We start from the raw sequence: 16,538 nt of genomic DNA, 5'->3' as shown, positions 1-16,538 counted from the left end.
CCAGCTGACTGCTTTACAGGTACAGAGGGGAAAGGCTGGAAGGGGGAGGGATCTGATCACAGTGACACAGCAACAGGGCCAGAACTAGAAGCCAGGGCCCCAGCCCTGCCCTGAATCCTTTCGTCACCTCCAGGTGGGCTTGGGGGGCAGCTGGGGGAAGGGCTTCTCTGTTACAGGTACTCTTTTTCACATGGACCGAAAAACTGAGCTGTGCTGGAGACAGGAAGTCAGACAGAACAGGGTCTGACCTTATTGTAGCCACTCATTGCTTCTGAGGACTCTGGGCAGGTAAATGACTTAATTCTCTGAGCCTCAGTTTTGTCACCTGTGAGATGGGAAGGCTTCCTAGGACTGGTGTGAGGCATGACAAGAGATGAAGCCTGTGAAATGCCTAGCACAGGTCTGGCTCTAGGGAGGCACTTGCACCCACACCCATGCCAACTCCTGACTCCTCATCCTTTGTGTTCCAATCCTATTCCCCAGCAAATCTGTAAGGGCAGGGTTGTTGCAGGACCTCCTTGGCAAGGAGAGGAAAAGGATGTAAGGGAGAGAGAGGCACAGGCTGCCCTAGGGAGAGACAGAGAGAGAATCTTCTCTCCACTGGTTCACTCCCCAGATGGCCACAACAGCTGCAGCTGGGCCAATCCAAAACCAGGGGCTTCTTCCAGGTCTCCCATGTGGGTACAGGTGCCCAAACACTTGGGCCATCTTCAGCTGCTTTTCTACGTGCATAAGCAGAATGCTGGATCAGAACTGGAACAGCCAGGATTTGAATCAGTGCCCGTATGAGATGCCAGTGCCTCAAGTGGAGGCTTAACCTATTATACCACAGTGCTGGTCTCAAAGCCACTCTCTCAGAAACAGGGGAATTCAGGCCCTGTCAAGTTTATTTTGGCCAGCACTATAAAACATGACTTAGAGAATAATTACCAAAAATAAAATTTTTTGCCTTCAGTTTGAGTAACCGACAGTCACTGCTGTCCTACGCTGGAGTTTTGTTTGGCAGCCTCTTGGAATGAAGCCAAGAAGGGAGAGTGAGGCCCTGGGACCCACCTGAGGACAGCAGTGCAGTGAGAGCGTCGTGGGAGGGGAAGCAGGCGGGAGCGCCTTCCTCCTGGGCCTTTCCTTCACAGTGGGCTCATACATCTGTGCACATGCAGACAGACGTACTTCCACATACCACACACATAAGGAGCATGTGGGGAAGGCTTTGGCTTGTGTCCACAGACTCCTCTCCATGTCAGCCTCCTGGTCCTTGGAGGTCCCATGTGGCCCTGGGGTGAACAGGAGAATGACTTGTGCCAGTCTCTTGGTCCTGGGAATGCTGCAGATACAATCTGCGCCTGTGGGAAGCCAGTGACCATTTCCTGGGATTGCACTCTCCAAGCAGAATGGAGAGAGAAACAGCACTGAGCAGAGCCAGTGGCAGCAGGTGGCACCAGTCCTGCAGGGAATCATGTGCCTCCATGATGTGACTAATTGCTGAGATAATGAGTCATTAGCCTTCCCACCTTCCCCAGGCGACTGCAAATGCAGTGAGGCCTGGGAGCTGGGGAGGGGCTGGCCCTGGCACTCCCATCCTGCCTGGCCTTACCCACCTCAGGCACAGCATGGGGTCATTTCGGGTGAGCGGAGGACTCCTCAGAAATTACTGCAAGTAGGGAATGCTGAGAGAAGTGCAAATGTTATGTCCTGTGCCCTGGCCACCTCTTGCCCCTCCATTCCTTCTGTGAAACCCAGACAACGTCTGGGGAAGGCAAAATCCCTTCATTCCCTGAGACCTTTACAGCAGGTAGTCCTGAGCCAGTTCCAGGGGCTCCTTGGCCAGTGATTGTTCAAACCACAACTGTCCCTCCCCATTCTCAGTGGGGTGTCCCCATTGAGAACTGGCACATGTAATGAAAATGTTAGTGTGTGCAGCATGTAGGAAAATAACCACACTAACAATTGAGAACTATTATCCTAAGGAGGTTCTGGGTTTAGGCCTCTGGGGCTCTAAAGACCCCCTAAAATTGTGTGAAGTGTACATGCAAATTATTGATGAGCTCTAGAATGCATATGTAATTGAGTTTTTTTCTGGATAAGGGATCCATGGCTTTCAAGTTCTGAAAGAGGGCCCCTGGGACTGGCACTGTGGCATAGTGGGTAAAGCCATTGCCTGCAGTGCTGGCATTCCATATGGGTGCTGGTTCAAGACCTGGTTACTTCACTTCCGATTCAGTTCCCTGCTAATGCACCTGGGAAAGCAACGGATGATGGCCCAAATCCTTGGATCCCTGCACTTACATGGGAGACATGGCAGAAGCTCCTGGTTCCTGGCTTCAGAATGGCCCAGCTCAGGCCATTGTAGCCATTTGGGGAGTGAACCAGTGGATGGAAGACCTCTCTCTCTCTCTCTCTCTCTCCTCTCTGCCTCTCTGTAACTCTGCCTTTCAAATAAATAAATCTTTAAAAAAAAAAGAAAGAAAAAGAATGAGGATACTCTCTAGGAACTAATAATGGAAAGCTCTCCAAAAGCAAAAGGCAGAACAGTATGTATGATACTATTTCATTACAAAAAGGGTGGGTGAACAAAGAATATAATCTCTTTATTATTATTAAAAACTTCAGGGGCAGACACCAGGCCCAGCAGTTAAGTCGCTGCTTGGAACTCCTGCATCCCCATTTCTGAGTGCCTGGTTTGAATCCTGCTTACTTCTGCTTCTAGTCCAGTTTCCTGCTAATGTGTACCTGGGAGGCAGCAAATGATGGCTCAAGTACTTGGGTCCTTGCCACCCACATGGGAGACCTGGATGGAATTCCAGGTTCCTGGTTTTGGTCTGACCCAGTCCTGGATATTTCAGGCATTTGGGGAGTGAACCAGCAGATGCAAGATCTCTGTTTTTCTGTCTTTCAAATAAAATGAAAAAAAAAATTTTTTTTTTTTTAAAAGAAAACAAAGTTCAGAACCGAGTGGGCATTTAGCCTAGCATGTAGGATGCCCATGTCCAACATTGGAGCGTGTGGGTTCAGTTCCCAGTTCCAGCTCCTTACTCCAGCTTCCTGCTCATGCAGACCTTCAGAGGCATCAGTGATGGCTCAAGTAGCTGGGCTCCTGCCACCTGCGTGGAAGACCTGGATCGAGTTCCCAGTTCCTGGCTCTGACCCAATCTAGCCACTGTGCACATCTGGGGAGTGAACCAACAGATAGGAGCTTTCTCTGTCTGTCTCTCTCAAATAAATAATAATAATAATAAACTGTACAAGGATGCACAAGAAACAAAAATGGTTACCTGTGTAGCAACTGGTAAGTAAAAGTAGGGAAATGGGGACAGGAGAGGGAACAAGACTTTTCCTCGCATACTTTTTATATAGTTTTGATTTTTGTATCAGGAAAAAAATAATTGCATAGGTGACCATTAAGCTTGGATACCACCAGTTTTCATAATGAGATCATCTCCAACCCAGGAGTGAATCAAAACTCACACAATCCAGAAAGGTTGGGATCTACTCTTTTAGCAGCTTCCTCAGCAAATAAATCTCCTGGATGGCTTGGCTCCCCACCCTTAGAAGGCTATCTGGGCTCTGCTTAGGACAGCAGCAGATGAGCTGAAGTGGACAGGGATCAGGGCAACAACTTAGAGGGCTGGGACAAGCCTAGGTGTCTCAGGAGCTCATAAAAACGAACTAAAGCCATGGCTGCCAGGAAACGCAGCAGAGGCTGGGAAGGGGTCCTCAGGAACTAGGCTGGGTGGAGGAGTCTCCCTGCCCGTTTAACTTTCACAGTGGACTGCCGTGCTCAGCAACTAAGGGGCCCAAGTAAGGCCAGCCCCTGTCTGGCCTGGTAACAGTGGGGCCTGCAGGATGGTCTTCAGAGGACCAGCCCTGTGTTGTTGAGGCTCAGAGGTATAGCATCCCTAGTTAGCATCATATGACAAGATGCTAGGCCCAGGTGCTCAGCCAGGAGAGGTGCACACGACCAGAGGGTGGCTGTGGCAAGTGTAGTTGCTGCCCTCGCACCTCTGGCCGTGTTTCATCCTGTACTGCCAGCTGCCATCTGTGCAAGAGAACCAAGTGAGGAAGTGGAGGTAGAGCAGGCAGCCACAGGTAGTCCATTTTGGTCCTGAGGCTTTGGGGACTACTCAGAGCAGAATTTTCAGAAGCCAAATGCCAGAGTCACTAGTCTGGGCCCCTAGATAGAGGAGCCATGCTTGCCAAGCAAGGGAGAAACAGATAAAGAGCTGGGTGACCTCTTCACAAATAGGTGCTCGAGGGGAGGTGAGCAGCTGTATCCCAATCCCACTGGAGAAGCCAAGGTTTCATCTGCAGCAGATGAGGTGGGAGGAGCAGAAAAGCATTGCCAGGCACCATCTGCCCCTCTCCTCCGGACTCTCTGACTGGCTATTTCCACCCAGGGACCTGAATAGCTGCCTCCGCTCAGAATGAGCATTTCAATGGTAACCAGGGTTACCAGTTTTCCCAGTTTGCACTGGTGATACTGGCTGTTTGCTGCAACTTTGGGGGGGCATCTGGTCTTGCTCAACTCCCTAAATTAAAAAAAAGAGCACTTTCGTCCAGACTTCGATTGGAAGGAGAAAGAACTGCCCTGATTTTCTGGAACCAAGGTGAGGGACATGAGATTCAAAGCACACATTGTCCTTGCCCTCCCCTTCTCCCCCTCCCAAGAATTGTGGGGCAGAATCTGCATGCACAGCACTCAAGGTGGCTTCCCAGGGAACCAGGACAGGGCCAGCCTCTCGTGCAGCGGACAGAGGTGTGAGCACACTCATCCACTTTGGACCCACTGTCCCTCAGAGTGTCTGGACACCTTGGGTCCACTGTGCAATGACCAGGGCTGTGTCTACTTGACAGTTGACCCTCCTTAATGGAGGAGTCCTCTAGTCCCCATCCTGGGTAGGCCTCACAGCGCACCAATTCCTGGGCAGCACAGAGCTTCCAGCAAGACACATGTGGGTGGTTCAGGCAATGGCTCCTCTCCTTACTAGCTGTTTGACTTTGGGCAAATCACTAAATTTCTCTGTGCTTCACTGGGTCTCAATGGGTACTGGGTGACCAAGCTGAGAAAAGCAACCGCACATGTACACAAAGGTGCAAAAGGTGCCTTGATCCCCGCCCAGCACTCTGAAGGTGTGAGTGAACGCTGGGGCCTTTCCTCTGGGCACCTCGTGCCCGTGGCCTGCCCCCTTCTCCTGCACCTATGGGTGGTCTGGCTGTGCCTGTCTCTCAGGCCACCCTCTACATGTGCACACTGGAGGCTGGTCCCTTTCACCTTTCCAAGGACATTGCTCCACCAAATGTGCCTTCTCTTTCCCTATTCAAGTTTCCCTTGGTAGACAGTTTCCATTTGAATATAAACATTCCATAATTTTTTCAACTTAAAAAAGCACCATTCTCTCTGCCTCTCTTTCTGTGTGTAACTCTGGCTTTCAAATAAATAAATCTTAAAAAAATAAATAAATAGGCCGGCGCCGCGGCTCAATAGGCTAATCCTCTGCCTGCAGCGCTGGCACACAGGGTTCTAGTCCCGGTCGGGGCGCCTGATTCTGTCCCGGTTGCCCCTCTTCCAGGCCAGCTCTCTGCTATGGCCTGGGAACGCAGTGGAGGATGGCCCAAGTGCTTGGGCCCTGCACCCCATGGGAGACCAGGAGAAGCACCTGGCTCCTGGCTTCGGATCAGCAAGATGCGCCGGCCGCAGCGGCCATTGGAGGGTGAACCAACGGCAAAAAGGAAGACCTTTCTCTCTGTCTCTCTCTCTCTCATTGTCCACTCTGCCTGTCACAAATAAAATAAAATAAAATACGGCGCCGCGGCTCACTAGGCTAATCCTCTGCCTGCAGCGCTGGCACACAGGGTTCTAGTCCCGGTCGGGGCACCGGATTCTGTCCCGGTTGCCCCTCTTCCAGGCCAGTTCTCTGCTGGCTGTGGCCAGGGAGTGCAGTGGAGGATGGCCCAAGTGCTTGGGCCCTGCACCCCATGGGAGACCAGGAGAAGCACCTGGCTCCTGCCATCGGATTAGCGCGGTGCGCCGGCCGCGGCGGCCATTGGAGTGTGAACCAACGGCAAAAGGAAGACCTTTCTCTCTGTCTCTCTCTCTCACTGTCCACTCTGCCTGTCAATAAATAAATAAATAAATAAAATAAAAATAAATAAAAGTGCCACCACCACCTTCCTTGGCCATATTAGTATGGTATTATTAGTGTGGCCATATTAGTATGGTATTATTAGTGTGGCCATATTAGTATGGCCCATTTAACTTTAACCTTTATGTAAAATTTCCCAGGAAGCTGTCTATATTTGTTAACGCTATCTCTTCCTCTTCCCTTTTTTCTTTTCTAAATAATGTCATTACAGAAAATTATAAACAAATATAAAAGTAAAGGGGACAGGAGTAAAGAACCTTCAATTGAAACAATCAAGTTGGGGGCTGGCTCTGTGGCATAATGGACAAATCTGCCACCTGGGATGCCTTCTGTCCCAGCTGCTCCACTTTGAATCCAGCTCAGATGCCTGAGAAAGATGGTCTAAGTACTGAGGTCCCTCTGCCCACGTGGAGGCTTGAATGAAGCTCCTGGCTTTGGCCTGGCCCAGACCTGGCTGTTGCAGCCATTTGGAGAGGGAATCAATGGATGGAAGATCTGTCTCTGTTGCTCTGCCTTTCAAATAAATGAAAATAAAAAGAAATTTTAAAGATTTATTACTTATTTGAAAGTCAGAGTTATAGAGAGGGAGACAGGGAAAGAGAGAGAGAGAGAGAGAGAGAGAGAGAGAGAGATCTTCCACCCATTGGTTCACTCTCCAGGTGGCTGCAACTGTCAGAACTGGGCCAAGCTGAAGCCAAGAGCCAAGAGCTTCATTCGGGTCTCCCATGTGGGTGGCAGGGGCCCAAATACTTGGACCATCCTCTGCTGCTTTTCCCAGGTCATTAGCAGGAAGCTGGATAGGAAATAGAGCAGCTGGAACTCGAACCATATGGGATTCTGGCATCATAGGCAGCAGCTTGGCCTGCTATGCTATAATGCCAGCCTCCAAAATAATTCTTTTAAATATTTATGTATCTGGGGGCTGGCGCTGTGGCGTAGTGGGTAAAGCCGTTGCCTTCAGTGCCATCATCCCATATGGGTGCTGGTTTGAGTCTCGGCTGCTCCACTTCCAATCTGCTGTGGCCTGGGAAAGCAGTAGAAGATGGTCCAAGTCCTTGAGCCCTGCACCCATGTGGGAGACCCAGAAGAAGCTCCTGGCTCCTGGCTTTGGATTGGCGTAGCTCCAGCTGTTGCGGCAACTGGGGAGTGAACCAGTGGATGGCAGAACTATCTCTCGCTCTCTCTCTGCCTCTCCTTCTCTCGCTGTGTAACTCTTTTGAGTAAATAAATAAATTTTTTTTAAAAAATTATTTATTTATTTTAAAGGCAGAGTTACAGAGAGAGAGTGAGAAGGAGAGACAGAGAGAGATCCTCTGGCTGCTGGTTCACTCCCCAGATGGCTGCAACAGCTGGAGCTGGGCTGGTCCAAAGCCAGGAACCAGGTGCTTTTTTCTTGGTCTCCCACGTGGGTGCAGGGGCCCAAGCACCTGGGCTATCTTCCTCTGCTTTCCTAGGCACACCAGCAGAGAGTTGGATCAGAAGTGGGATAGCCAGGACTTGAACTGGCGTCCACATGAGATGCTGGCTAACACATTACATCACAGCACCGGCCCCCAAATATAAATTTTAAAAATAAACAAAATAGAACCTTACTGAACACCTACTGCACAGCCTACTCCATGCTGTGGGCTTTACCTGTGTTGCTCCCCTAGTCTTCACATTGACTTCTGGGAACAGAATCAGAGATGAATAACTGACTATGGTCACATACTTATTATGAGCCTGGGTTGTTTGACTCCCAAGTCCCTGCCACAGAGTGCCACCATATGCCCTCAGCCATGCCCCAAGAGAGGGTAAAGGAAATCAGTTCTTCTAGAGGTCCTTCCTACTTGATCATTTCTGAATGAAAGGAAGAAGTCAGGTAGCCTGAGAATGAGCTGTTCACTCTGCACGCAGGTGGGAAGAAGGAATCCCTTTTTCTGAAAAGAGCCAGGCTGAAAACTGCCTGGAGTCTGAATCACAGAATGTGCTGAAATATCTCTGGCTGCAAAATCCCAGGTGGGATGCAAGCCTTCCCAGCACCTGCTTGGCTCCCAGCTCATTAGCATCCCCTTGCCATTCCCTGAAGGAGCTCACTGCAGGGCAGACCTTCCTAGCTAATGAAAACTGCTTAGCAACAGGGAGCTTGTTAATAAAGCCTGATGTTATTCCCAGCTCCACAGACTCCTCCCCTGTCTCCCATTACAGCTCATCCTCAGCCTGAGCAACCCGCAGGTTGACCTACCTGCACACAGGAGTGCAGGGAGCCTGCCGACTGAGGCACGGCCTGGCCCGCCTGGCCTGGGTCTTGCCCCTGTGCTTCTGGTGGGGGTGGGTGGACACTGAGGGTGGCGGTAGTAGTAGTAACATTACTCAGCCTGAGAACCTACTCTGCCAGGCTACAAGCCTCTCTGTGGGCCTGGGAAACCTGTTCTACCCACCAAAGCTAAAAATCCAGCCTCAGAGCCCAATCAGAAGAGAGTAAATAGAAAAACTGTGCAGACAGACACTCCCAAAACGGAGTCAGAGGAGAGGGCAGGCCCAGAGAAATGATGGCTTTCTCCAAGGCTCATGGGTAGGTATTAAATGATCTCAGACCCCCTGATGTCAAGAGAACAACTGTGCCTTCTTTAAGCAAATGGATTGCTATTTCAAATACAAAGTCCAAAGGCAAAACATGGGACACTTCGTTGTTTAACTCCCTTCTAGGGGAGAGGATGATGGCAGGAGATATCAGCCTACCAGTGGTGGTTCAGGAAACAACAGGGAAAACAGGAAGCATTAATTTGATCCAACAGTAGGCCTTCATATTAAAATAAGAGAATGCAAAGGCTATAGTATGGAGCAGGATGCAAATTTGACACTTTTCAGACTAAAGGGAATATCAGAGATCCCTCTCCCAACGGTGGTAGTTTTGAGCCCTGCCCATTCTCTAAGCCTCACTCTTCACCAGCGTGTGGGAGACAGTCACACAGGTGCTGAGCTGGCCTCAGGTTTGGGGGCAGCTGCTGCACTGCAGCTGTGTTCTGTAATAGGATTCCTACCAGCCAGGTTTGCTAGCAAATCTTCCACCCAAGGAAGGTTTCTACTCCCAGGGCCTGAGTAACTTCTGGACTGGCAGGTTTCAGCAAACACTCAACAAACGCACCTTTTTCAGCAGTGCTGGGACTCCTGCCCCTAGCCAAGCTAATAAGTGTGTATTAGCTGGGCAGTTAGTTCTGTCCACAACTATCCTGGGTTTGCCTTGTCCATGGCCAGGGATTCTTGGGTTCCATTTCTAGGGCTCTCCAGGAAGGTTCTCTTCTGAGTCAAATGTCTGCAATCTTTTTCTTTTTAACAGGCAGAGTGAGACAGTGACAGTGAGACAGTGAGAGAGACAGACAGACAGACAGAGAGAAAGGTCTTCCTTCCGTTTTCACCCCACAAATGGCCAATACGCCTGGTGAACCGCGCCAATCCAAAGCCAGGAGCCAGGTGCTTCCTCCTGGTTTCCCATGTGGGCACAGGGCCCAAGCACTTGAGCCATCCTCCACTGCCCTCCTGGGCCACAGCAGAGAGCAAGACTGGAAGAGGAGAAACTGGGACAGAATCCGGTGCTCCTACGGGGACTACAACCCGCGGTGTTAGTGCCGCAGGCAGAGGATTAGCCAAGTGGGCCGAGTGAGGCCCAAATGTTTGCATTCTAAAGAAGCTCAGAGAAGCTCATTTCGTCTAGGCCCACCTCTCCTCTGTCACTCCCCTAGTCCTCTTTTCCCTCCACAAAGGGACAGTGTGAAGTCGAGGGGCCGAAGACCTCAGTACTCCCTGCAGCTCTAGAGAACAAGGCCACTCCACGGTTAATCCAGCTGCCACGGCCTTCACTCTGCTCCTGGTCTCTGGTGTTTCCTCTGCATGCCCACTTTCCCCAGAGCACAGCTGAAATCTGGATGTGGCTAGGGCAACAGTAAGACCCAGTGGATCTACTTCAGACTGAAAATGCTCTCCTGAGCATTATCCCAGGGAATGAGGGAGACTGGCACATCTGAATCTCCAGAAAGCCAGTGGGGTGGGGTTTCCAATCAATACCTATTTAATCTTCTTCCCCTTCCCACCTAAGAATCCCTTATTGTGCTTCTACTGTGTGATGCAGGGACATGGCTTCCAGGCAGGACAAAATGTGCTAGGTTCTAGGTATCAGTTTGGATGTTGAATGTCTCCCAAAGGCATATGTGTTAAAGGTTTGGTCCCTAAAGTCTTATGCTAATGGCACTAAGAGGGTGGGAACTTAATCCAGTGATGGTGTGTGGAGGTATGGCTTTGGGAGGTGACAGGAATGGACTGGGTTGTTAGGGTTTAGCCCCCATGTCTAAATCCTGGTGGCTTTAAAAGGACATAGCATGGGTCCTCCTTGTTGCCATATAATTGCCTGCACTGCCTTGGAGCTCTGCCAGCAAGAGCACCCCCACCAGGGTAGACACTGGGGCCTGCCTGATCTGGGACTATGAACCCCCAAAACTGCGAGCCCAAATAAACCTTGGCAGAGTTAGGATGCCTGGGGTATTTTGTTACAGTGACATAAACCTGACTATCACAAAAAGGTTGATATTCATTGCTTTAAACCCACCTTATTTTGAGCCCAAATTGGGCTTTATCTAACCACTGAACACTAATGTGAGAAAACACAGGACTCCTTTTCCCATGCATCTTAGATATCCCAGCTCGACTTCACTGGATATTGTTGGCAACTCTTCTTACTCACGCGCGCTTCAGCGACTGCACACTGAGCCCAAGGCAGAGGCAGCGAATAGGCAGAGGCTTGCACATGCCTGCTGTTTGGCCCACACAGTTTTTGTTTTTCAAATGTGAACGAGTTGTCAGTGTTCATAAAGTGTGAAATTTCATGTAAAATCTTAGACTTCTGGCCATAGGAAGCTCAGGCTTGCACTCTTGCAGAAGCTGAACAGTGGCTAGCCCTCTTCACATAGGGCCAGTGCTATCCAGGTCACCTCTGTCCCCTACGGCCAATTTTCACTGGCTCTGTAGGTGTTTATTTGCACTGGTGGACCTGGGGACCTCTTGAGAAACAGCAGAACAGGAGTCCTCTTACTCCTGGGCTGAGTTTAGAACCCTGGAGACCTGGGCCTTGTTCTATTTCAGCAACCGAAACTGGCTGGAAGTGGAAAAATCATTCCTTTGTGATACACCTGCCTGTATAGAGCCCCAGGCTTCCAGGCAGGAGACAAAAGGAAAAACCCCACTGCTCCCCAGGAGCTCCTGGACTGATCAGAGGAGAGCTGACAGTTTTTTCTCACCCTAATGGCCTGACTGGGGGACACCCACAGCTTTTCTCCTACCTCTCTCCCTCCAACCCCCTTTCCCTCATTCCTATGGTTACCCACACATGGCGCCCATGTACAAGCTGTCTGCACTATTCTATCCTGTTTGTTCCAGTATGTGTGTTTTGACAAAGCCTAGCACCATGCCATACACCACTGGGCCACTAGCAGAGCCCTTTGGTGACAACAGACACTGGCTGACATAAAGGGAACACAGCACGGTGGAAAGGAGCAAAGTCATAATACTCATCAGAGCTACTTGCTGCTAGAAGATGGACATACTTCTTTCCTTTTTTTTTTTTTTTTTTTTGTAAAGATTTATTTATTTGAAAGGCAGCACAACACAGAGAGGTTCTCCGTTCACTTGTCCACTCCTTAAATGGCCACAACAGACGGGTTGGACCAGGCTGAAGCCAGGAGCCACAAACTCCATCTTGATTTTGCACATGGGTGGCAGGGGTCCAAGAACTTGGGCCATCACCTGCTGCCTTCTCAAATATATTAGCAGGAAGTTGGATCAGAAGCAGAGTAACTGGGGCCTGAATTGGCACTCTGAGATAGTGGCATCCCAAGTGGCAGCTTAAACTACTGTGCCACCATGCTGTGGTCTACCTTTTTCCCTATCACAGGTTCTGCCAAGAAAAGCTGAGATTATGCTGTTCCTTGTAAACTTGGGAAACTTTATATCATCTCAAAGAACTGGGAAAACTTATCCAGAGGAGAAATGGTGGGAACTTTTCTTGCAAATCTTCAGCCTCAACACACAAAGAAGGAAACAAAGACATTTTCTGAGCTTTTACAAGGTGAGGAGTACCCATGTTTATTATCTTCATCCTCACAAACATTCCTTAGGTGGGAATCATTGTCTTGATGTTTGGAGGTACAAACTGAGGGTAAAGGAATTTTAAAACTTTTCTATGGGGCAGGCATTTGGCACAGTGGATAAAAGGCCACTTGGGACAACTGTACTGCCTGGGTTCAAGTCCTGGCTCTGCTTCCGATTCCAGCTTCTTGCTACTGCATGCCCTGGGAGGCAGGCAGCAGGTGTTGGTTCAAGTACGTGGGTCCTTGCCAACTCCTGGCTTAAGCCTGGCTCAGCCCAGCTGTTGCAGGCATCTGGGGAGTGAACAAGCAGGTGGAACATCTCTCTCTGTCTTTCAAATAGTAACAATAACAACAACTTGTTCACCATGACTTGAGAAGCAACCAGAGAATCAGGATTCAAAGCCCACAGCCGAATCTCACACAGTTCCACGCGCAGCCACCTCTCCTTGCGCACCCTCCCATGTCTCTCTGCTTTATCACTAACTGTTATTACATGTATACTTATGTGTACATTTGCTTTGTCCCTCCCGCCCTGCCCTAGAATGTAACTTCCTGGGGCAGAGACTCTGCCCATATCGTCACTGTCATTTCACTGCAAGAACAATGCCTGGCACCTGGGAAGCCTCTGTGAGAGTCTGTTGACAGACTGATGGAAAGAGTGGCTGTCTGACCACTCTGCTGTCAACAACTATCCACTCCCTTATCTGCTCTTTCAGAGGCCAAGGGAAAACAACACAGAAATGGCATAACACTTCAGAGAGGGAGTTTACAGGAAGGGCAAATTCCTGGAAATCCAAGAAAATTCCAAATGTAGAGAAAGACTTGCCCTTTCAAGGCAAGTCTTCCTGTTGAGAAAGATGCAATGGATTACTACAAACTTCTTTCTTCAAAGGCTGGGTTCCTCTCTTGGCTAGCCCTTCTAGTCCATGCTCATGTTCTTCTACATCCAGCTGAGTGCTTAGAGTCAGGATGCTTGGGAAACACAGGTGGGGTTCATCAGAAAGTAAAAGTGACAGAAGCATCCAAAAAGAACCAGCCTTTCCCCAAAGTTGAAGGGAGGATAAATCTGAGCAGTGGCTCCTGAATCTGAATCACCCAGGACATTTGTTCTAAGTGTGGTTCCCAGATCAGCAGAACCAGCCTCATCTGTGACCCTGGTAGAAATCCAGATTTTCAGGCCCACCCAACCATCTGGAATCAGAAACTCCAGAGCTGGAACCCAGGAATCCGGTTTCAACAAGCCCTTCAGGCGACTCTGATGCATGTGAAAATTTGAGAAAATTTTCCTAAGGAAACAAACATATACAGATTCTTGGACCCTGAAGATCCCGATTTAGTAGGTCTGGATAGGAGCCCATGATTTCAAAAGATTCCAAGTTGATTCAGACTTGCAGCCAGATTTGAGGACTCATCTTTTTCTAGCTTCCTAGCAGTGTTTTCAGCTCTGAACCCGCTTCCCAACACCCCTCACCCATCACTCACCACACAGAGCGATGATGTGGCTGCTATCTTCATGCACGAACTTCCTGGTAACAGCCTCCTCCATGATCTGCTTCACCTGTGGACAAATGGACAGCACGGTTATGGGCAAGTAAACGGCCTGATCTGAGTGTTTACTTGCAGAGATTATAAAGGTAGGACAGGGAGAGAAGTGAAATTTGTCCAGCACAGCCTGTTCCAAGCCTTTTGGAGAGGAAACCTGGAAAAAAAAGATTACAAAACCCAACTAACAAATCACTGAAGAGGGTCTAGCCCTGCCTTGAAAGTCAGAGAGGGGCCGGCGCTGTGGCACAGTGCGTAAAGCTGCCGCTTGCAGTGCCCATATGGGCACCGTTTCGAGACCTGGCTGCTCCACTTCCAACTGCTATGGCCTGGGAAAGCAACAGAAAAAGGCCCAAGTTCTTGGGCCCCTGCATCTGAGTGGGAGACCTGGAAGAAGCTCCTGGCTTTGTATCGGCGCAGTGCCGGTCGTTGTGGCTAATTGGAGAGTGAACCAGCTGATGGAAGACCGCTAGAGAGAGGTTGCCTCTCTTCTCTCTGTGTAAACTCTTTCAAATAAATAAATAAACAAATAAATCTTTAAAAAAAGAAAGAAAGAAAGTCAGGGAGAGGATGCTGGCTGCTCATCTGTGCTCACCTGGAGGAGGACTTCCTGGCAGACAGAGGTCCCTTTAGGACAAATTGTTTCAGTACAGGCTGCAGCTAAAAACCTTGCCACTCCTTTCTGCCCCCTTCTCTGAGGTCACAGGTAGGCTCCCTGCCTAGGGACACAAGCTTATAAGCCTAGCTCTCTTTCTGTCCAGGTTCTAACACTCAGATGTCTGGGTTCCTATCTGGATATAATGGCTTCCAAATACCATGTAAGGTGGGCAGTATCACATTTTTCTTTTAGGAAGCACTATTTAAAAAACCTACTTTTTAAAGTATTTACTGTTATTGTACAGTAAAGATAGAGGAAAGAGCTTATAATTACTCAGCTCGGGGGATTTTCACAAACTGAACACTCCTGGGAAACCAACATCTGGAGAAGAGAGAGGACATGTGAAGCACCACCATGTTCCCTTGCAGTCAACCCTCGAATGTAAGGGTACCCATTGTCCTGACCTGTAACACCACAGATTCTTTCATGGGGTTTTATGCTGTTCATAAATGGAATTTCTTAGTGTGCTGTGTTTTGTGTCTGGTTTCTTTTGCTCACCAGTGTGATTGTGAGTTTTGTTCACATTGTGGAAAGGTATAGATTGTTCATTCTTCACACATCTCAGCTGACTGTCATCTGGGTAGTTTCTAGTTTGGGGCTGTTATGAAGACTGCTGCTATGAAATTCTGGACATGTCTTTTGGTGAACATATTGCTAGGTTTTTAAAATTTATATTCTAGGCAAGGAATTTCTGATGCATATGCTCTGCATTGCTAGATATTGCCAAATTGCTCTCCAAAATGATTGTCCCAATTTACACTCTCATCAGCAGTGCAGGAAGTTCCAGTTGCTCCCAAAATTTGAGCGAAACACTGCTGATGTCCTGGGGAATCCTGCCAGGAGACAGATACTACTACCGGAGATTAGAAAGTTGTATTACTTCAGACCCAGGGTAAAATACTACAGATAATGGAAACTCTATGCAGAGTTGTGTTTGCCATTCTTTGGTCAGGCACGCAGTGTCCCCATGCTGCTGTCCCTCCCTAAGTCCCTCATCCAGGACTGGGCAGTTTGGAGGATACTATAGCCTCAAAAACCTGAGGAAGAGGGAAGAAGGACCCAGAGGCTCCTCCCTGCCAGAAACTGCGCATTGATCAGAAGTTAGGGAAAAGGGGGCCAGACCAGACCAATTCATGCAATCCAGACTGCTAAAAGCTTCCCAGATGGGGCTGGTGCCTGCTTGCCTACATCCCATAAGGGCGCAGGTTAGAGGCCCAGCTGCTCCACTTCCAATCCAGCTCCCTGCTAATGTGCCTGGGAAAGCAGCAAAGGATAGCCCAAGTCCTTGGGCCCCTGTACCCATGTGGGTAACTTGGAAGAAGTTCCTGGCTCCTGGCTTTGGATTGGCCTGGCTCCAGCCATTGGGAGTGACTGAAACCGAACATATCACAACTAAAGACTTGCAGGCATCTGAAGCAGGCTGGTGGAACAGACATCGTGGTTAGGAGGACCTTCCCACGCTCCTAGGATTACACCAGGGGTCCTTCCTGAAAGGCCATCATTGCCTAGTTGTGTCCACTGTCCCTTCTCGTAGGAGAGGAAAGGATATGTTTCTTTGGAAATCAAGAGCTGAAAGGGGAGTGCAGAACAGGATGGCCCTTTCAGGTAGGATGCACAGCTCTGTTATATTCTGTACCTCTGTCACCCCCTCCCTCAGGAATCAGGTGGTACAGGGAACCTTCTGAGTACCGTAGGAAAAGCAATGTCTTCTCAGAAATCTCTCCCATTCTTCTGGACAGACCCCCACATTTGGATCACACCAATAATCTCAGCACATCTGTCTACAGCTGGGGTCTTGGGACTTTTCTGTGTTTGTTTACACTCTCCCTCCAAGTGTCCATTAGTGCGCAGCATCCTTTCTGAGGCTAATCACTGAGATCTCTCTTTCCCTTGGGGAGCCCAGAGTTGGCGCTTAAATGCTCACTGATACATCATTGGCCTCAGAAGCCATTCCTTGGCTATTTCACAGCAAAACCATAAGGGAGCTTCTCACACAAGCTGGAGAGGTTGACAGCTTCAAATGTGGACGAATATTTGACAGTGGAGGGGAAAGGGAACAAATGTCAGGACACGGGAACC

At 49.3% G+C, this 16,538-nt stretch overlaps 1 protein-coding gene across 2 annotated transcripts in view; it reads right to left on the bottom strand.

Moving 5' to 3' along the window:
* Nucleotides 1-16,538, bottom strand: part of SGSM2 (small G protein signaling modulator 2) — a 43,562-nt gene that overhangs the window by 25,542 nt on the left and 1,482 nt on the right. For both annotated transcript variants that reach the window (XM_062175707.1, XM_062175709.1), the window contains exon 2: nucleotides 13,742-13,817. In XM_062175707.1, the coding sequence (XP_062031691.1) occupies nucleotides 13,742-13,817 (76 nt within the window). The remainder of the gene's footprint in view (nucleotides 1-13,741; nucleotides 13,818-16,538) is intronic.

This window comes from Lepus europaeus, chromosome 18, assembly GCF_033115175.1.
Source record: "Lepus europaeus isolate LE1 chromosome 18, mLepTim1.pri, whole genome shotgun sequence".
In the NCBI taxonomy this organism is placed as follows: domain Eukaryota; kingdom Metazoa; phylum Chordata; class Mammalia; order Lagomorpha; family Leporidae; genus Lepus; species Lepus europaeus.
This window is presented reverse-complemented; position numbering and strand designations above follow the sequence as displayed.